Source organism: Panthera leo, chromosome B3 (assembly GCF_018350215.1).
Source record: "Panthera leo isolate Ple1 chromosome B3, P.leo_Ple1_pat1.1, whole genome shotgun sequence".
In the NCBI taxonomy this organism is placed as follows: Eukaryota; Metazoa; Chordata; class Mammalia; order Carnivora; family Felidae; genus Panthera; species Panthera leo.
The window spans coordinates 130,951,652-130,974,218 of record NC_056684.1 but is presented as its reverse complement, the minus strand read 5'-3'; the positions used below and the strand labels follow the sequence as shown (position 1 = coordinate 130,974,218).

Below are 22,567 nucleotides of genomic sequence, written 5' to 3'. Positions count from 1 at the left end.
ATGACTTTTCTTACAGTCAAGGAAGATTGTCTTGTCTTTTTTTCCTCGGGGACCCCAGCTCTTTCCACTTACAGTTCCTCTCTTCCTTTTCCCACATTATTTTGAAGCAGATTCCACACACATGTTATTTCTTCCATACATGTTTTAAGACGTATCTCTGAAGATAAGGATTCTTTTTCTTTTTACCATAAGCAATAATACCATTATTACATCTAAAAATGTCACAGTTTTTTGATATTATCAAATACCTGTTTTTGTTAGTTTATAGTTCTATTTGATCGAATCTGGATCCAATTTAGATTCATACACTGGGATTGGTTGATATTTAAGTCTCTTCTAATTTTTCGGTTCTTACCCCACCTTTTTGTTCCCTTTCATTTGTCAAAAAAAGCTGGATTGTGTGACCTGTAAAGTTTCTCACAGTCTGGATTTAATGGTTTCATCCTTTCAGTTTGGTTTAACCTGACCATCTGTTCTGTTTCCTGTTGGAAATTGATAGAAGCATGGTTAGGTTAGATTTAAGCTTTTTCTTTTCTTTTTTTTTTGGCAAGAAAACTAAGATGTATTTAAACATTTCATACATTGAAATTAGAATATAATTTTTACCTTTATTGTTAAAACTTTTCATAAATAGCTGAAGCGTTGAGAGAAAAGAAAGTTGTATTGATTTTGAATATATTTGGCTAGGAAAAAATATTTAAATGAAGATAATGGGTTTTACTGTATCGTCATGAATAAGTTGGATGTTTAATTCATTTTATCTTTATTGATGTGGGTTTCTAATGCTACATAAACTCCTTTGTGCAGTGCTTTAGCTCTGCTTTATTATTTTCTAATTTTATTGCACTGTGGTCATTTAATGCTGAATTTGTTTTTCCAAAAACTTTCTCAGGAACTTCTTTTTGTATTATTATATTAGGATGTAGTCTCTATCCGTATATAAGAGTTAAGTGTATATTCTCTACCTTTTCTACCTTACTGATTGCATTGTTTAGATATTCTGTATGCTGATTATTTTGTTCACTTGACCATCCAGGTTTACCAAGAGTGTTAGTTTCGTCTCACTAGTGGGTTTCAGTTTCATGCGGTTTATGCTTATGAAAGTTGCTGCTGTGTTATTTGGCACCTAGGTATTAATAAATGTCTTCTCTTCATTCTGGTTTGTCACAGTTGACCCTAGAAAATGTCATTCTTTGTGGTGCTTCGTTGGCTTACTAGGAAAAACATGTGACTCTTGATCTCAAGGTCATGAGTTTGAGCTCCACGTTGGGTTTAGAGATTTTAAAAAAAGAAAAGGAAAGACAATGCCATTCTTTGCTTCATTATGCTTCTTGGATTGAATTTTGCTTTGCCTATGACTAAGAGACCTCTGTGTTCTTTTCATTTATATTTGCCTGATCTGTCTTTGCCCGTAATTTCATCCTTTACCTTTCGAGGTCATCTCAGGTTAGGTGTGTTACTTGCATTATAGCATAGATTCAGATTTTGCTTTTTTTGCTGCCCTAAAAAATCTTCAGAGTTTAATGAATAGGTTAAACTCATTTATATAACTGAAGGTTTTGTTTTCTATCCTGCTACATTGTCTTTTGTTATTTAATTATTTAAACTATATATATAATAATATAAAATCTTGCTCTGTGATTTGTTTTCTTTGCACTTCTAAAAAATATTTATTTATTTTGAGAGAGGGGAGTAGGGGTAAGGGAAGAGAGAGAGGGAGAGCGAATCCCAAGCAGGCTGTGTGTTGTCAGCATGGAGCCCAACGTGGGGCTCGATCTCACAAACTGTTGGATCGTGTCCTGAGCCAAAATCAAGAGTCGAACGCTTAGCCGACTGAGCCACCCAGGCACCCCTTGTTTGCCCTTTTTGAAGGAGGTTTCTTTTTTATTATTTAGCAAGGTTTGGCTTTTGGTTCTATTGATTGCATTTGTACTGACACCTTTATACCAGTGGGTCTCAGCTGGGGATAATTTTGCCTCCCAGAGTACAGGTGGTAATGTCTGGAAATATTTTTGATTGTTCCTGGCATGATAGGTGGAGGCCAGAGATGTTTCTAAGTATCCTCCCAAGCACTAGATAAGTTCCCCACAACAAAGAATTATCTGACCAAATGTCAGTAGTGAAGTTGAGAAACTGTTTATACTAATCCTCTTAGTTTCTTTTAGTTATTATGTATTGGTTTACTATACACAATGGGAAAATTATTTCATAACTTTTTCTTTCTCCCCTTCTCACACCAACAGTGGAATCTTAATTACCAAAATTTCTTAATCTTTGGACTTTTACATGAGCTTAAGCTTCTACTATCTTGATTTGTGAGCTGCAAGCTGTAACCTTTAACTCCCAGCCAATTGGCAAGCTTTATTTACATTTCATTTTCTTTTCTCTTCCTATTTTGCATCCACTATATTAGTTATACATTATCAGAACATGTAACGTTTATGTACTACTCAATTACTCTTTCTTTTAGTGTATAGTTCTGCCATTAGGCATATGCAGTGTTCACCTTCAAGTCTTTTGCTGAAGTTTCTTCCCTAGATTCTTGGGTGTCCCAAGCTTAATATTTACCATATTTTTTCAGGAAGTGCTAATGGAAACAATATTTCTTGATCTCTTACATGTTTATTACTATTTATCTGTGGCCTTTATATTTGAAGGACAGTTTGGCTAGATATAAAATTCCTGCCTCACATTTTTTAAATACTTGAATGTCATAAAATTTACTCCATTGGTTACTTATGTAAAATGTTGCTGCTGAGAATTCTGATGCTAGACTTCTTTCCTTCCTTTCTTTCTTTCTTTCTTTCTCTCTCTCTCTCTCTCTCTCTCTCTCTGTTGTTGTTTCCCCCTCTCTTGGACCTCTCACCTACTCAAATGCAGAAGAAGCTGCTGGTGGTCTACCAAAACCTATCCTGTTCTTCCTGGGCCCAAGGCAAGATTCTTAGCATTCTTTGCAGTTAAGATGTGGCAATCTGATTAAGTTCCTGGTGATGAAATGAGAGCAAAAAATGATAAGAAACACCCCAGGGTTCGTATTCTAGGATATTGGTACATTCTCTTCTATCCGTTTTCCTTCCTACTGGCTGGAATCTGTGGCAACCAGTTGAGCGTGGAGAAGATATACGAGCTGCTTCCACCAACCTTGGCTCTCAACTAAGGATGATCATATGGAAGCAAAGAGTCTGAGGCGTCTAAACAGTGTTACTTATTTTTTTGGTATAAATACTCTGTTTTGTCCCTGAGAATTCCATATCTTTGCACAATGGAAATAGTGAACAAAAACAAAAACACCCCCTCATATTAGTCATTGAAACTGTCTCCAAGAATAGAAAATATCCTTTTGTAGATATGCTTATCTTATATGCCAGTATAAGGAATTACTTCTATTTCTATGGTGGGATACTTGATACTATAACTTGATCCCTTGGATCACTGAACTATGTCAGACATAACCATCGCTAGCTTCCATGTGTTAGGATATCATTTACATGGTTTTAAACTGTTTTCATAGACCAAAACAGGTTGTGGTTTAAGCAAGATAGATGCTTATTTCTTAAATAAAAGTATAAAATGGTATACGGGAGCACAGAGCAGCTCTGTTCTATAAGGTGCTCTCTAGTTCCTGTGCTTCTGGCATTTAGTGTATTATCCTTGTTCAGACTTTTTGGTTTTTTTTCCTTATAAATGACTTGGCACAGTTCCTGTGGATCCAAAGAATATTTTCCCTTAACTCTAACGTCAAGTAGTTATACACTATTTACCACTTCTAGGTATATAGTACATGCCTTTTCAATATCTGTATTTAAGTGTTTTCTTATTTCAGTAAGATCCCGCTCCATGACTTTGATTATGCCTTTGGATCTTGTTTCCATATTACCTTTGTTCCATATTTATCTGAAACCATTGTTACCTCTTTATTTTGGCTTGATTCTCTATAATTTTATCCTTGCCATCCCCTGTTTTCCTTTTGTTGTTTTCCATTTCTGTTCTATCTTGTGTTCCTTTTCCTAAAGTATGTTTTTTATGATTATTCTATAATTCTCTCACTTTAGTCTCATGTACCTCTGTTGTCTAATAGCTTCATTTCCTTAAAATTTTTTTAAATAAAATATAACATACACACACATGCCTACATCCATATGTAAAAGTACATAAATCCTAAGAATATAGCATAATGAATTGTCACAAAGTGAACATACCCACGTAACCACTACCCAGGTCTAGAAATAGAAAATTATCAGTATCCAAGTAGCTCTCTCCTTAGAAATCTTTCTAATCATTAGCTCCTCCTTTGGTCCCAAAGGCAACTGCTAATGTTAGCTCTAACACCATAGACTAATTTTGCCTGTTTAAAAACTTTATTTAAATGGCATCTTAGAGTATCTTATTTTGATCAAAATTATATTTTTAAGATTAACTCATGTTGCCAGGTATAGATGTAGTTCATTTTCATTGCTGTTTTGCGTTCAGTTGTGGGAATATACCACAATTTATCTATTCTTTATAAATGGTCTTTGGATTATTTCTAACTTTTGGTTATTGTGGCATAATGAGATTTTGCTCAGGAGTTATTGATTCTGTGGCTGCTACCTCCATAGGAAGAGTAGATCTCCCTGCCCCATTCATGTTGTACTTGGCCTGCATTACATTTATAAATTCTTGTTTCGTACTCACTGTGCTTTCTGGGGTCAGCTCCCTCTGGGCCCCATTCTCCCTTCTGCCTGAATGTTGTCTCTCCCTCACCCTGGGTGTTCTTGTCTCATTCAATTTAGACTCTCATTCAAGCAGCTTATTTTCACAGTGAGGCTCTACCATTCCAGATAGAATTATTTGCTATTTATCTCTGACATTGTTAAGGGTTTATTTTTTTTATTTTTATTTTTTTAACATTTTTATTTATTTTTGAGACAGAGAGAGACAGAGCATGAACGGGGGAGGGTCAGAGAGAGAGGGAGACACAGAATCTGAAACAGACTCCAGGCTCTGAGCGGTCAGCACAGAGCCCGACGCGGGGCTCGAACTCACGGACCGCGAGATCATGACCTGAGCCGAAGTCGGATGCTTAACCGACTGAGCCACCCAGGCGCCCCTAAGGGTTTAAACCTGTATTGTCCAATACGGTAGCCACTAGCCACAGTTAGCTACGGGGCACTTGAAATGCAGCTAGTCTGAATTTAGGTGTGTTGTAAGTATAAAATAGACACTGGATTTTTAAAGCTTGGATGTTTTGGGGTGCCTGGGTGGCTCAGTCACGGTTGAGCGTCCAACTCTTGATTTTGGCTCAGGTCATGATCTCACAGTTCATGAGATCCAGCAGGGCATCGGGCTCCATGCTGACAGTGTGGAGCCTGCTTGGGAAGCTCTCCCTTGCCCTCTGCCCCTCCCCTGCTTGTGCTCTCTCTCTCTCTCTCCCTCTCTCCAAATAAATAAATAAATAAACTTTAGGGGTGCCTGGGTGGCTCAGTCGGTTAAGTGTCCGACTTCAGCTCAGGTCATGATCTCACAGTTTGTGGGTTTGAGCCCCGCGTCGGGCTCTGTGCTGACAGCCTGGAGCCTGGAGCCTGCTTCGGATTCTGTGTCCGCCCCTCCCCCTCAGTGCCCCTCCCTTAACTGTGCTCTCCATCTCTCTTAAAAATAAACGCATAAACATTAAAAAAAATTAAAAACCACGTTTCCTTTAAAAAATGAAGATTTGATATTTAAAAAATGTAAAATGTTATTCATAATTTTTTATGTTGAATCATAGTATTTTGGATCTAGTGGGTTTAAACAAAGTATATCATGAAAATTTCCCTTCTGCTTTTTTAAATGCAGCTGCTACAAAATTTAGCATAATGCACATATCGCCCACCTCCTATTTCTGTCGGTTTAAAGGGTCATGGTATTGTATTTGTACCTCTTAGTGAATTCACTGTTTTCTATTTATCCCCGACTGAATGACTTCAGCATATGAAGGCGTTCCGGGTTTCACCAGCTGCCCTCTGACGCCTCCATGGAGGCTAGGGTCTGCTGCTTTGGCGCGACGGCCGGCTGTTCCACAGTTTCCACACCACACCTGCTGACCCTGGGTCAGTCCTGATGCTGCAAGACTCCTGGGGATTCCCTGTCGCCCACTTCGATGAGGACGTTGTCTGTGGGTTTTCCCCTTTCCCATATCTGGTTGGTCTGTCTGCTTTCAGGAGGAGTCCTGGGGAGTTTCAGAAGCTCCACCATGATCCACGTTGTCCACAAGTCCTAGTTCTCTTTTAATACAAATGTGTTCCCCTGTTAGGATAACTCTGATTTACTTCCAGTAATCTTAATTTTGTCATCTGCAGTTTGAAAAATCATGCCGTGAAACGACCAGAGATTTTTGCCTAGTTACATACATTAAAAACTATAAAGAACCTTTGCGTTTTGTCGAACTAGTGATGGGTCCGGACGTTGGGAGAGACCCAGTTTTTAGTATCATTTTTTCCCCCTGTTTTGCTCAGATCATGTAGTTAATTACTCAGTTTTAATGTAACAGTTAACATTTTCTGAATGAGGGATGTGATACCTATTTCTGTAACTTTAAAAGATACTTTTTTCAGATTATAAAAATAGTGCATGCTTACTATAAAAATTTGGAAAATGTAGAAACCTGGAAAGACAGACTTAGAACTTACACAGAATCCTAACATCTAGAGATCATTAGTAACATGATAGCATATTACTTCCCAGGTTTTTACTTTTTTCACAAGTATAATTGGACCACAGACACACCAAGAGTACATCTGGCTGAGGGACAACTGAATGAGTCTTAATATTAGTATGTGGCTGAATATCATGATCACAGAATGAAGCTCTGGGATATAAGAATGAAACTAAAATGCAGAACTCTGTTAAAATTATATTGTTCCAAAGATTAGTAACAGATACTGTTATAAAGATTAGTAACAGACTTACCGTGTTTGGCATTGTAGTGCCAGAACAATAATTTCCTAATCCTGTGAGGTACTAGCTTGCTCTTGAGGTCTCTGTAGTGTATGTTTACACAACCGAATTAGGTGTGTGTTTCCCGCTGAGTTCAGTGACTCTGCGACATCTTGGTAGTGCCTCGTTTTTCTTGAATACTTCTTTTTATGTCCCCTGTTCTCTGTTACGTGTTCTTTTCTTCCTTATGAAATCCTGGAATGCCAAATTAATGTTGTTCCATAATTCATCTTCAGGAGGTAGAATGAATTCCCAAATGAGACTTTTTTTGTGACAGATTCGTGACCTACATGGAATTAAATAACTAAAAACTAAAACAAGTCTTGACCATCATTTCTTTAGTGTAATGAATACTATGATACCAAACTTAATTATGGTGTAATCCAATCCCGATTATTCTGCTTGTATTGTTATTAAATTTTTTGTAAATAATTGTTGTCCTAAAAAGTACACGCTCATGTCCCTAAAATTATGTAGCTAATATGCTCTCTTGTTCTTGTGTTGACTGTTAGTCTATTTTCTACTTCACATTTGAGATTTCTCAATTGCTTTTATTCAATAATCAGTAACTTCCAAAATCATCATTAAAGCAGTATTTTACTCTTAGAATAATTAACATACGTTTATACTTTGACTGACTTTTCTCAAATAATGGAATAAGGGAGGGGTCTGTTACTCTGGGGATGGGTTACTCAACCTGTGAACTTTTGAGATTTCCACTGGATAATTCTTTGTTGTGGGGACCTGCCCTTGCATTATAGGATGTTTAGCAGTACCTCTGGCCTTTACCCGCTAGACGCCAGTAGCAAATCCTGCCCGCCTCTGCCTTCTCCACCAGGCAAAACCACCCGGGCTCAGAACCACCACTGCTCTGGGAGAATGATTTGTAGTTTAACCGAGGTAGTTTTTTCTTTTTATTCAAGAACGAACTCTCTGGACTTTTGTTGTGTTTGATTTTTTGTTTTTGCCTAGGAATAAATACCGAGCTGTCTTTCTCTTTGTCTACTCAGGGGTAGAAGTAGGGGAGGAGGTGCTACTTTATAAAATGGATTCATTAGTCTTATTTTTGACTTCCTTCTTACTCCTTCCTTTCTCCTGTTCCGAGTTCTCTACTTCCCCTGGGAATCTGAATTCTGTCTCCAGCTCATTCATCTCTTGGAGTGTCCTAGGCTGTGGTCTCCTCTGCTGCCTCCATCTGTCTATGTGCTTCCATCCATTTTATGGTTTCTAGAAACAGAAATCTCTCACCCACTGATGATCTTCCTTCCCATTCTGCCTGTTGTTATAGGCTTATCGCATTTTAAGGGCATCCTGAGACACAAGAGTGGGAAGCAGACGCTTCCAGTTGGTGTGACCTCTATCCGTAAGCTGCCCAGTGATTTAAAATAGAAAACACTGGTAAAGACGTGTTTTTTCTTTACTCAACAAATAGATATAAGTGGCATGTGCTGCCTTTTCCCATTTCCTCCCACCCTTTTCTTTTCTAGAGCTCATTATCCTGGGACCCGAACGGTGAGGGATGCGAGGTTGACCAAGAAGAAGCTTTGGTCTTCTGAGGATTTTAGCACTTTAAATAATGATGTGGGTGCAGGCTGCTTGGGTCGCATATTGAATCAGAATTACATCAATGGCTACATGACTGCGTAAGTTACTGAAAACTTTTAAACGTTTTTATTTTGAAAAATTTCAAAAACACAATAGGTAGAAGGAAAGTACAGTGGGCTTCCTATTTCACAGCCTAGATTCAGTGGTTGTAAACAGCAGTTTCATCTATACCTACATGTACACCTAAGCTTGTGATTTTTTTTTTATATTTAAGTATTGTCAATGTGTATCCGATAAAGTCAGACTTACTGAGATGTAATTGACAGTAAGATTCACGCAGTTCTATGGTTTTTGGCAAGCCACGTATACATTTTAATGAACAATTATAAACTCCATATGTCATCACGCTTCACCCCTAGATGTTTTAGCATATGTGGCAATACCTGGGTCCAGAGCTTCCCTGAAATCCACGGAGTCACACTTTCAGGGTTCAGTACCAACCACTAACCGACATCTGAAGGAGTGGGCAAGCTTCCAGCGGCACTTGCAGACGGCACGGAGTCCTAGTAGCGCGAGAGCTGAGACCTTGCTCCGTTCGCTTCGCGTGCGTTAGTAGAGTGACTCCTCACAACGATCACGTGGGCTAGGCACACTTACTATCCTCATCTTACACATGAGGAAACTGAGGTCCAGAGAGGGTGAGTGGTGGAACCATGGTTTGAACTCAGGCAGTCCGACTCTAAGCATTCTCAATCGTAAAACTCTGTAGCAGCTCAGAGTCAAGTTCAGAAAATCATAGCTTGAAACTGAGGCGTTAAGAAGGCTGACTGTCAACAGGAAAACAGGTATGGACGAAGCCTTTATTTGTATTTGACTCAAATTTGTGACATGTCTCGTGCTGATAAGGTGTGATTCATCTTCTGGCTGCACGACTGTTCAGTAAGAATCATACACCCAAAATACACTTACGTTTTTTAATTATGTGCTTCACCGTGAAAAATACCTAGATGGATCCAACACTGGATTTTTCACAATGTGAATGAATTTAGGTGACTTCTGTTTTCTTAGTTTGGGCGGTCATTTTTTGGTTCTTTACACATATTTATATAAATTCTGATGAGGTGTTTTTACTACAGTCTTCTAGACCTTTACATTTTGATCACAAGCTCTTTTGGTATTTCTCTTTTATCAAACAAACTTTTCAGCACAATTGCTTGGAATTTGGTGGCGAGTTACTATGAACAGTTGCCTTATGGACGATGTGGGTTGATGACTGCTCAGGAGCCGTGGAGCGGGCACTATGCTGTAGAACCCCCCATCTGGGTCACAGGTACGGTTCAGATTCCATTTCTTCCTTCCCACATTTCTCTCTAGGAGACAAAGCAGCAGACGAGAGTATATAAACTGTGTATGGGGGCATGGAATATTGCTCAGTACATTTTCAGGGCCAGCTTTGGAGGTACCCAGTAAATACATGTTGTGCAAATAAAACTTGCTTGAAACCATAAAGCTGATTAGTTTTTGAAATGCACTATTAATTTTTTAACCTTATTTTTTGTAGTTGTATTACGATGGGTTGAATAGAGGTGAACAAAAGTTCAGAAAGGATAACTTTATCTTACTCTTGGAAAAAAAGACTTAGTATTCTCAAATTGACAGTGTGGTTCATTTATTATTACCAGTAACTCTAACTACGGTTATTCTTACTACAATTGTACCATTTAACTGGACTAATTAGTCAAAAGTTGAAACGTGAGATTGGCAAGTATTTTCATCTAAAATAGTAAATAGCTTGTTAGATTCAATCAGACTCAAGTCAGTAGACAGCTTTATTTATTTATTTATTCATTTATTTTTATTTAATTAAAAATTTTTTTTAAATGTTTATTTTTGAGAGAGAGAGAGAGACACACACACACAGCATGAGCGGGGGAGGGGCAGAGAGAGAGGGGGTCACAGAATCGGAAGCAGGCTCCAGGCTCTGAGCTTTCAACACGGAGCCCAAAGCGGGGCTCAAACTCTCAAACTGCAAGATCGTGACCTGAGCCAAAGTCAGAGGCTTAACCGACTCAGCCACCCAGGTGCCCCTATTCTTTATTTTTTTAAAGAAACCCTTTTATCACTGTTTGTGTCTTACTGGGTCTTTTTCTGCTTTACTGTAGCCCATACCACTCAGTTTACTCAGCCAGGTTGGTATTACCTGAAGACAGTTGGTCACTTAGAGAAAGGAGGAAGCTACGTGGCTCTGACTGATGGCTTAGGTAACCTCACCATCATCGTTGAAACTATGGTAATTCTTTGTTGTTTTTATGAGATTAACTGTCTTCGTATTGGAAAAACAGTATAAAACACAACTAAACACCTTTAAAAACAAAAAACAAAAACCCAGCTTTACCGAAGTGTAATTCATATGTGATAAACAACATGTAGGTGAAGAAGAAACTTCTTCCTATACCGTCTTAGGTTCAGAAGCTGGGACCCCAAAAATTAAACTGATGAACCCCCACAGAGTAACAAGAGGAAAGAAAACAGTTTATTTGTGCATGCACCTTGCATACGTGTGCGGGATACTCTGATGAGTAACTAGGAGGGGTGGTCAGAGTTTGGGCTTGTATTCCTAGATTAGTAAGTAATGGATAGGGGACGAAAGGACACTTAATGGAAAATAAGTGCCTTTTTGGAAAGATGAATGGGTTTTCTGGAGAGCAAGCAGGAATGACTGTGGTACTGTTTGTCTGTACCAGACCGTGGTCTTCCCCCTGCCTTTAGGGCTGTAAAAGTCCTCTGTGGAAGGGACTTGGGGTAGGTTTTATTCCCATTCCTCCTCTTTGGGTGTAGATCCACCCTGAAGAGGAATTTTTGGCAGCCTTATTTCCCAGAGGAAAATAAGCTTTAGTAAGAGCTTTGCTTTTAGTAAGCTAAGGGAAGCTCAGAGAAGACTTTTTTCTGGCATCTTTTGAATCTCAAATACTTTCAACTTTAAATAATCTTTATACCACAGTGGCATAGTTTATGGTGGCATAATGTGATCCCCTTCAAACACATACTTAAAATGCACAGTTTTACAAGTTTTGATATGTAAATGACCAGTAAGCCATTGTCACAATCAAGATAGAGAACGTGTCCATCAGCGCCCCAAAAGAATACTCGTATCACTTTATAAATATTCCCTCTGTCCTGTGACTTCCCTGATCATTGCTTTTTGTCACTATAGATTAGTTTGCATTTTCTAGAGTCGTGTGTCAGTGGATTCATGCCGAATGTACTGTTTTTTGTCTTGCTGCTTTCACTCAGCATAATTATTTTGAGATTCAACCATGTTGTGTGATACCTATTGCTAAGTAGTATTCCGTTGTAAGGACATATGGTAGTTTGCTTATCTATTTACTTGCTGATGATGTTTGGCTCGTTTCTACTTTCTGGCTATTACACATAAAGCTGTGAACATTTGTGCACAAGTTTTAAATGGACATAGAGTTTTTGGGGGTAAATACATAGGAATGGAGTGGCTGGGTAATAGGAGATGTTTCTGTTTAGCTTTATATAGGAAGCTGCCAAACTGTTCTCCAGAGTGATTGTACTGCTTTAAATTGCCATCAGCGTAATAGGAGTCCCAGTTTTTCTTTATCTTTGGGAATGCTTGCTGTGATGAGCTTTAAAAATGTTAGCTCTTAATAGGTATGATGTACTATTTCATTTTGGTTTTAATTTGCATTCCCCTAATGACTGATGATGTGGAGCCTTTCCTGTGCTTGTGCTTCACGTATCTTCTTTTCTTTTGCCATTTTTGTTTCTTTCTTATGGTTGAATTATATCCTTTACATATTTTGGATACAAGTCCTTTACAGATATGTGCTTTGTAAAGATATTTTCCCAGTCTATAGTTTTTCTTTTCATTTTGTTAACAGTGTCTTTGGAAGGGCAGGAGTTTTTAATTTTTATGGAGTCTGATTTATCCATTTGTACTTTCGTGGAACATGCTTCTCGTGTGGAGCTAAGAAGGTTTGCATACAGGTGCACATCTGTTCTAGTACCATTCGCTGAAAAATCTGTTCTTTTCCCCACTGCATTGCCTTTTCACCTTTGAAAAAAAGTCAGTTGTCCATGTATAGGTGGAATTATTTCTGGACTCTATTCTGTTTCTTTGACCTAGCTATGTATCTTTACACTAGTACCGTGGTTACTCATATGTGTATGTGTGTGTGTGTGTGTACAAACAATTCCTAGTAGCAGGTAGTCTTAGCCCTTCAAATTTGTTCTTTTTCAAAGTTGTTTTGTCTATTCTCAGTCGTTTGCATTTCCCTGAGAATTTTAGAATCAGCATGTCAGTTTCTACCAAAAAAAAACAAAAAACAATACCCCCAAAAAACCCAAAAACCAAAAACCACATATAAAAAACAAACAAACAAACAAACAAAAAAACCCTGCTCAGATTTTGATGGGGATTGTCTTGAATCTTCAGATCAGTGTGAAGATAATTGATATTTGAACAACATCAAGTGTTCTAACTCTTTAACAAGACATATCCTCAATTTATTTAGGTTTTCTTTAATTTCTCCAAATAATACAGTTTTCAGTGTACAGGTATTTCATATCTTTTGTCAAATTTTGACTAAGTCATGTTTTCAATTCAATTGTAAATGGCAGTTTTTAACTTTTTAATTCAATTAGTACCTAGTATAAAGTAATACAGTAGATTTTTGTATAAAGATATTGTTTTCTGCAACATCACTAAACTCACCTATCGTTCCAGTAGCTTTTTTGTGGATTCCATTGGATTTTCTTTGTAAATGATCTACAAATAGTGGAAATAATTTTACATCTTCCTTTCCAATCTGGGTATCTTTTATTTCCTTTTCTTGTCTGATTGGACTGGCTAGAATCTCCAATACAGTGTTGAATGGAAATAGTGAGAGCATATATTCTTGGATCTCAGGAGGAAAGCACTGAGTATTTTACCAGTATGATGTTTTTCATGGATAAACTTTATCAGGATAAAGTTCACTTTTATTTGTAACTTCTTTTGAAAAAAATATCAGGAGTAGATACTGGATTTTGTCAAGTAGTTTTTCTACATTTATTGAAAACATTGTTTTTCTTCTTTTTTTAAAATTTAGTAAAATAATTATATTAACTGATTATTTAATTGAAATTTGATTCACATACTATGAAATGCAGGCTTTAAGGTATAGAATTCAGTGGTTTTAGTACATTTACAGAGTTGTGCAACCATTACTGTTATCTAATTCTGCCACCCCAAAAAGTAACCTCATACCCATTTGCAGTCATCCTCCACTCCCTCCTCCCACGTCCCTTGGCAACCACTATTTTACTCTTTGTCTCGTGGGATTTGCCTGTTTTTGATATTTCATATAAGTGGGATTATATAATATATGATCTTTTGCGTTTGGCTTCCTTCACTTAGCTTAGTGTTTTTATGGTTCTATATCAGTACCTCAGTATAATTCATAATATTCCGTCTTATGAATATGTCACATTTTGTTTATTCATTGATCAGTTGATGTATATTTGAGTTGTTTCCAATTTGTGGCTATTATGAATAATGCTAAGATTAACATTCATGTGTATGTTTTTCTGTGCACACGTGTTTTCATTTCTCTTGAGCATGTATGTAGGAGTACGATTACTGGGTGAAATGGTAACTGTGTTTAACGTTTTGAGGAACTGCCAAATTGATTTTCAAAGTTGCTGTACCATTTGACATTGCTACCAGCAGTAGGTGAGGCTTCCAGTTTCTCCGCATCCTCCCCAACAATTGTTATTGCTTGTCTCTTTGATTCTAGCCATGTTGGTGGTGTGAATTGGTCTTCATTTGTGTTTTACTAGTGACTGATGACATTGGGTCACCTTTTATGTGTGTATTTGCCATCTGTATTTCTCCTTTGGAGAAATGCCCACACAGACCCTTTGCCCATTTTTAAATTGGGATGTTTGTCTTTTTGTTTTTGAAATATAAGAGTTATTCACATATTCTAGATAAAAGTCCCCTTATCGGATATGTGACTTGTAGATATTTTCTCCCATTCTGTGGGTTGTTTTCCACTTCCTTTTTAAAAATTTAAATTTAATTTTTAAAAATTGTAGTGTAGGGGCGCCCGGGTGGCTCAGTCGGTTAAGCGTCCTACTTCGGCTCAGGTCAGGATCTCATGGTTCACAAGTTCCAGCCTTGCATCTGGCCCTGTGCGGACAGCTCGGAGTCTGGAGCCTGCTTCGGATTCTGTGTCTCCCTCTCTCTCTGCCCTTGCCCCACTCATGCTCGGTCTCTCTCTCTCTCCGTCTCAAAAATAAATAAAAACATGAAAAATTAAAAAAAAAATTGTAGTGTAGTTGACATATTATATTAGTTGTTTTTCACTTTATTAATGGTGCCCTTTAAAATACAAGCGTTTTAAATTTTGATGAAGCTGAATATATCCATTTTTCTTTTAGTTTTATGCTTTTGGTGTCCTATTTAAGAAATTATTACTTAATCCAAGACATGATATTTATACCCATGCTTGCTTCTAAGAGTTTTATAGTTTTAGCTCTCACACTTAGGTCTTTGATCCATAATATTTTTTAAATAGAGGGTTAGGTATGTATCTGTAACTTCATCTTTTGCAGGTGAGTATCTAATTGTTCCTTCACCATTTGTTGACTGTTCATTCTCTATTGAATTATCTTGGCTCCCTTGTTGAAAATCAGTTGGCAATAAATGTGAGGGTTTTTTCCTGGACTCTTAATTCTATTGCCTTGGCCTGTGTATCTATCCTATGGGAGCATTATGTTGTCTTAATTACTATAGCTCTATAGTATGTTTTTAAGTCAGGATACATGAGTCCTCCAGCTTTATTTTTCCACATTGTGTGGCTCTTCTGGGTTCCTTGCTTTTCCATAGAAATTTTAGTATCAGCTTGTCAATTTTTGCAATGAAGCCAGTTTGGAGTTTGATAGGGATTACGTTTAACCTGTAGATCATTTGGGTAGTATTGCCACCATGACAATATCAAATCTTCCGGTGTATGACTATGGGATATCTTTTCATTCATTGACATTTTTACTTCTTTTAATGATGTTTATAGGTTGCAGGGTATAAATCTTGTACTTTTTGTTACAGTTATTATCTCTGAGTATTTTATTACTTTGGTAGAACTGTAAATGAATTGTGTTCTTTGTATCATTTTCAGAGTTTTTGTTGCTAGTGTATAGCAGTACAGTTGAGTTTTACATATTGATCTTGTATCGCACAAGCTTTTATGCTTTTTTCTTAGTTATAATAGTTTGTCTATATACAGAATTACGTCATCTGCAAAGAGAGAGAGTTTTGCTTCCTTCTTTTCATTCTAGATGCCTTTGATTTTTCCCCCTTGATTAATTGTCCTTTTGTAAATATTGAATAGAAATAGTGAGAATATGCATTCTTGTACTGTAGCTGATCTTAGGGGAAACACTTTAAGTATTTCACCATTAAGGTGAAAGCGTAAGGTTAGCTGTGGTTTTTTGGTAAATATTTTGTATAAGGTTGAAGAACTTCCCTTCTATTGCTAGTTTGTTGAGTGCTTTTGTCATGAAAGGGCATTGAATTTTAGTAAATGTTTTCTGAGTCTATTGAGATGGTCATGTGTTTTTTAATTTTATTTTATTGATACAGTGCATTATGTTGATTTTTGTCTGCTATACTAGCTTTGCATTTCTGGGATAAACTCCACTTTGTCATCATGTATAATCCTTTTTATCTGTTGCTGAATTTGATTTGCTAATGTTTTGTTGAGGATTTTTTTGTGTCCAAATTCATTGGAAATACTGGTACATAGTTTTCTTATAATATCTTTGTTTGGTTTTGATAGAATGGTAATACCCCATAGAGTGAGTTGGGAAATGTTCCTTCCTTTTATATTTTTAAAGAGAATTTGTGAAAGGTTGGTATTAATTCTTTAAACATGTGGTAGAATTCATCAGTGAAGCCCTCTGATTTTGGGATTTTCCTACAAGAATGTTTTGGTTTATGGACTCTATCTCTTCTTACAGGTCTATTCAGATTTTGTGTTATTTTTGGAGTCAGCTTTGCTAGTTTGTGTTTAGAGAATTGGTCTATTTTATATATGTTACCTAATTTGTTTGCATATATTTGTTTATAGTATTCCCTTGTATATTACCTTTTTACTTTTGTGAGGTTGTTAAAAATGTTCCTCTTTCATTCCTGATTTTAGTAATATGTCTTCCTTTTTTTCTCTTGGTTCAAAAACCTAAAGGTTTGTCAATTTTGCTCATCTTTTCAAATAAACAACTTTTGTTTATGTTGATTTTTTTCTCGATTTTTCTCTTTATTTCAATAATTTCCACTCTAACCTTTATTCCTTTCCTTTTGTTAACTTTGAGTTTAGTTTGCTCTTTAAAAAAATATATTTTTAATTTTCTTAAGGTAGAGTATTAGGTTCTTTATTTATTTATTTATTAAAAAAAAATTTTTTTTTAACGTTTATTTATTTTTGAGGCAGAGAGAGACAGAGCATGAACGGGGGAGGGTCAGAGAGAGGGAGACACAGAATCGGAAACAGGCTCCAGGCTCCAAGCTGTCAGCACAGAGCCCGACGTGGGGCTCGAACTCACAGACCGCGAGATCATGACCTGAGCCGAAGTCGGCCGCTCAACCGACTGAGCCACCCAGGCGCCCCTCTTTTTTTTTTTTTTTAAGTGTATTTATCTATTTTGAGAGAGACAGAGACAATGTGAGGGGAGGAGCAGAGAGAGAGGGAGACAGAGAATTCCAAGCAGGCTCCATGCTGCCAGCACAAAGCCTGGTGTGGGGCTCAAACCCACAAAACTGCGGCATCATGACCTGAGCTGAAACCAAGAGTCGGACACTTAACTGACTGAGCCACGAAGTCCCCTGAGATATTTCTTTTTTTAATATAGGTGTTCAAAGTTATGAATTACTCTGTAACTAGTACTTTAGCTGTATCTCTTCAAGTTTTATTATGTTACATTTTAATTTTTATTCATCTCAAAGTATTTTCTAATTTCTTTTGTGATTTCTTCTTTGACCCATTGCTTATTTTAGGAATGAATTAATTTGTACATTTTTGTGAGTTTTCCTAACTTTTTGTTACTGATTTTTAATTTTATTCTATTGAGATTTGAGAGTATACTTTATATGATTTTAATCTTAAATTTATGGAGTTTTATTTTATTACTTTGCACATTATCGTGGAGAATATTGCATATGTACTTGAGAAGAATGTATGTTGTGTTATTGTTGGGTAGAGTGCTATTCTATAGATGTTTGTTAGATCTAGTCGGTTTATAGTATTCAAGTCTTCTATTTCCTTGTTCTCTCTGTTGATAGTGGTTAATTGAAGTCTTCAACTACTATTGTTGAATCATCTGTCCTCTTGTTTTGTTTTATATATTTTGGCTCTTTCTTATAGGTGCATATGTGCTTATATTTTTCTGATGGATTGACCTTTATATCATTATAAACTGTCTCTCTAGTAACAATTTTTGTTTGTTTAAAAGTCTGTTTTGTTTATTACGACTCTAGCTATTCTTGTGGTTTCTGTTAATATGATACACATTTTCCCCTCCATTTACTTTCAGCCCCTTTGTATCTTTGAATCTCCTTTTGATAGCATAAAGTTGGATCTTGTTTTATTTTAAATGTACTCTGAACTTGGGGCCCCAGGGTGGCTCAATCGGTTAAGTGTCTGACTCTTGATTTTGGCTCAGGTCATGATCTCACGGTTTGTGAGTTCAAGCCCTGCATCAGGCTCTGCACTGTCAGTGCTTGGGATTGTCTCTCTCTCTGCCCCTCTCCTCATGCTTTCTGAGTCTCTCTCTCTCTCAAAATAAATAAATAAACTTAAAAAGATTGTCAGTGGAAGACATCCAGTGACTTCTTAAAAAAAAAATGTACTCTGAACTTTTGATTGGATTGTTTAGTCCATTCATATTTAATGTTAATATTGATATAGTTGGATTTACATTTGTCAAGTTACTTTTTGATTTTTATATGTCTCATTTTTGTTGTTCATCTGTTCTTTCTTAACTGTCTTGTGTATTAAGTGAATATGTTCTGGTAACATTTTAATTCCTTTAATTTTTTCACTCTATTGTAGTGAGTTACTTAGTTAATGGCTGTTCTAGGGTTGTACATCTTGACTTATTAGAATCTACTTTAGATTCATATTAACTGATTTCTAGTGAGATACAGAAATATTATTCCTATATATAGCTCTATTCTCCTTCCCCCTTTTTGTTCTGTTATTGTATGTATCATACTTCTATCTGTTACAAGCCTAACAAGACTTGTTATAATTACAACTTTTTATATAATTATAAGTCTTTTAAAAAATCTGAGAATAAAGGAGAGAAATGATATATTTATTTTAATCTTATTTACCATTTTGGTTGCTTTTATTTATTGCTGTAGATTACTGTGGATTTGCCACCATCTGGTGACATTTCCTTATTCTCATACAGTCCTCTCCCCTCTGTGGCTACTTTGTTCTATTATTGGCAATTATATCACATTTCTATATTTCATAAGCCCAACAATACAATTACATACATATTATTTTATGCAATTGCTTTTAAAATCAGTTATGGGAAGAAAGAAGAAATAGGCAGTTTTGCTGGCTTTTATAATTGCATAATTACCTTTGCCAGTACGTTTTGTGGATTTGAATTACTATGTGTGATCATTTGCTTTCAGTCTGAAATACTTATTTTAAATTTTGGCAAAGTTGTATCTGGTATCAACAAATTCAGTGTTTGGTTATGTGGAAATGTACTTTGCCTTCAGTTTTTGAAAGATGATTTTGCTGGAAAAAGGATTCTTGGTTGACTGGTTTTCTGAGCATTTTAAATGTGTTACCCTTCGTTGTTTCTGATGATGAATCCACTTTTAATCTTACCGAGGGTTTCTTGTAAGTGGTAAGTTTTTCCCTTTCTGCTTTCAAGATTTTCTTCTTTTCTTTGACTTTCAGCATTTTTACTGGTGTCTGTGTACAACTCTTTGCTTTCACTCGTAGAGTTTGTTGAGCGTCTTGGATCTGTAGATTGTTTTTCATCAAAGTTGGAAAGTTTTCAGCCATTTTTTCTGCAAACATTTTTTTCTGCTTCTTTCTCTGTCTACTTTCCACTGTCCCATGGTGCATATGCTGGTACTTACTGGTCCTACAGCTCTCTGAGGTTCTGTCATTTTTCTTCATTTCTTGATCCCCTCCCCCGCCCCGCTTCGTTGGGTTGCACAATCTCCATCAGTCTGTTTTCATGTTCTCGAATTCTTCTGCCAATTCAGATCTACTGTTGATCTCTCTAGTGAATTCATTCCAGTTCCTGTATTTTTCAACGTCAGAATTTCCATTTGGGTTTATAAAGAATTTTAGTCACTTGATCGATATGGTCCACTTGATGAGACATTGTGATTATTCCTCCCTTCACCGTTCTTATTTAAGCCTGTTTCCTTTAGTTTTTTTCAAACTTATCTATGGACTACTTCGAAGTCTTTGTTAAATCCAACATTTGCTTGTTCTCACAGCCACTTCTGTTGCCTCCTTTTTTGTGTATGAGTCACATTTTTTTTGTTTCTTTGAATTTCTCATAATTTTCTTTTGAAAGCCCTACCTTTTATAGATATCATGTAGCAGCTCTGAGTCCTGGTCCCCCTTCCCCCCTGGTCTGTTATTGTTTGCTTGCATGTTTATTTAGTCTTTGGCTGGAGTATTTTAGTGAGGTTTATTTCCCCCTGCACCAAGAAGCCCCAGGTGTTGCTTCCTAGAGGGTGCAGCTATGGATCTGTGCAGGATCACCCTGGGATGGCAGTGGTTTCCCAGGACCTTCTTTGTCTCTTTCCTTTATCACACCTCTCTGTTAATTGCTGGTAGATTGCTCTATTGTTTTCAGCCCTGCCCTAGGACTTGAAATAGCTCCACAAACTGATCCAGTCAAACCCCAGTTTCTTTGCAGAGGTGGTGTCTGAGGTTAATGTTTAGGTTTAATCTGACCTCAAAAGGGTTCTTCTTAGCCTTCTGTTTCTGTGTCTTTCTGTAGCAAACTAGCTGGGCTGTGGTTAAGCTAATGTATCCAATGAAGGTGCCAGTCTCTTCTTATTTGCTTTCCCCCAGAAGCCCTATTATTTTTGAGAGCATCATTACCAACTATAACTGCTCTGTATTAGTTTCTTCGGGGAGACTTTCTAAGTTCTCAGTTTCACAGCCTGTCTGTCTCCCTGCACAAAAATCTCTAAGCTGAAGTTTAGAGCTGGGATGCAGACAAAGGTGTTCTCTCTTTGTAACACTGCTGCTTTAGGAACACAGGGGGAGGGGGTGGAGGTTTGGCACCCTGGTACTCTCAGTATCCCAAGGTGAAACCACGAATGGGAGCTGTGTAGAGGAAGAGAGCACCCCCATGCCCCAGCCCCCAGCCTCCTGGCCATACTTGCTGCTCCTTAGCATTGGCATCGAGTAGCTGAGGGGGTGGGGGATGAGAAATGCTGAAACTCTGCTTCTCCCAGGAAGCTCCTGCAGCCTCAAGCTGTGAGCTGGGAGGAGGAAGCCCTGTGTTCTTGGCTATCCCTACTTGGCGTGCAGTTTCTGTCGCTTGGCTAACAGAGAAAGGGACAGAGTGGATCGTGGTTTAAATGCCACGGGTTCTTGCTCTTTTTACTGAGAGTAGATTTTCTTAAATAAAAGTTTATTTGTTGCATGCCCTTAGGATCATTTCCATTTTTTCTAAAAATCCTTTCCACCAGTTTTGCTGGGGAGCAGCTTTGTGGAGCTCCCCACATTGCCATTCTGGAAGTAGAGCTCTGCTTCCATTTTTTAGATGTGGTTTCCTTTAGCTCTTTGAACACATTTAAATACCTGATTTAGTGTCTTTGATTAGAAGTCTAGTATGTGGCAAGTAAAGCCGGGCTTGGTCAAACATGGTTTCTGTCGAGCACTTTCATTCCTTCGTGTTGGCCACTCTTTCCTATTTTGTTTTGTTTTACAAATCTCATCATTATTTGCTGAAAACTAGCCATATTACATAATGTAATGTGGCAGCTGTAGAAATCAGATTTTCTCCTGTCTAGCATTTGTGATCATTGCTTTTTATCGTTGTTGCCGCCGTTTATTTGCTTAGTGACTTTCCTGAACAAATTCTGTAGTTTGTGGCTTTATCGCGTGTGGCCACCGAAGGCTCTGCATAGCTACCTTGGCGATCAGCTCATACCGTCCAGAGGTTTCCTTCTGTTTGGAACTGGCACATCTCCTGGCCTCTGCCCGTGGGCCACGTGGGCGTGTTGGGGGGCACGCGTCTGTGCTCAGGCAGGCAGTGTACCAGTCTGCGGTCGCTTGGCTTCATGTTTGACCAAAGCTTCAAGGCCGACCTGAGTTTCCCAGTGCAGCCATCAGGGCTATTCAGGTTATCCATTATCTTCTTTAGGGAGCTTGGGTTTCTGTGTCTTTCAAGAATTTTTTCCATTTCACTCAAGTTGTTCAGGTTCTGGGCATAAAGTTACTGAAGTTTTTCCCTGTGGTTCCTCTACTATGTATATAATTTGTATTGATGTCACCTTTCTTACTGTTGATGATGGCAAGTTGTGTTTTCTTTTTATCCTGATTTCCTGATTAGTCTAGCTAGAAGTTTATCAATTTTATTGATTTCTTGAAGAATCAGCTTGTGGTTTCTTGATCATTCTCTCTCATTTTTCTGGGTTTTGTTTACGTGATTTCTCCTTTGATCTTTATTATTTTTTTTTTTCTTTCTTTTGCTTACTTTGGCTCTTAATTTGCTCTCTTCCTACTATCTCCGGGTGGAAGTTGAAGTGTCATATCTTTCTTCTGTAATCAGTGTTCAGTGCTGTAAATTTGCTCCTAAGTACTCCTTTCGTGGCATCCCACAAATCGTACGTTGTATTTTTATTTTGATACAACTCAAAATTCTTTCTAATTTCCCTTTTTATTTTTACTTTTTCTTTGAAACATGGCTTATTATGAAGTTTGTTATTTGGTTTCTAAATATTTTGGAATTTTTCTAGAGGGTTTTCTGTTATTTATCTCTGATTTCATTTTCTCGTGTGGTC

The 22,567-nt window shown here is 37.3% G+C and overlaps 1 protein-coding gene across 6 annotated transcripts in view; it reads left to right on the top strand.

The window, feature by feature from the left end:
* GALC (galactosylceramidase) overlaps positions 1–22,567 on the top strand; it is a 150,884-nt gene that overhangs the window by 21,159 nt on the left and 107,158 nt on the right. For all 6 annotated transcript variants that reach the window (XR_006203988.1, XM_042943994.1, XM_042943995.1 and 3 more), the window contains exons 8-10: positions 8,442–8,597; positions 9,705–9,829; positions 10,662–10,789. Coding sequence is in view for 5 of the 6 variants with exons in the window: in XM_042943994.1 (XP_042799928.1) it covers positions 8,442–8,597; positions 9,705–9,829; positions 10,662–10,789 (409 nt within the window). In the remaining variant the exon portion in view is untranslated. The remainder of the gene's footprint in view (positions 1–8,441; positions 8,598–9,704; positions 9,830–10,661; positions 10,790–22,567) is intronic.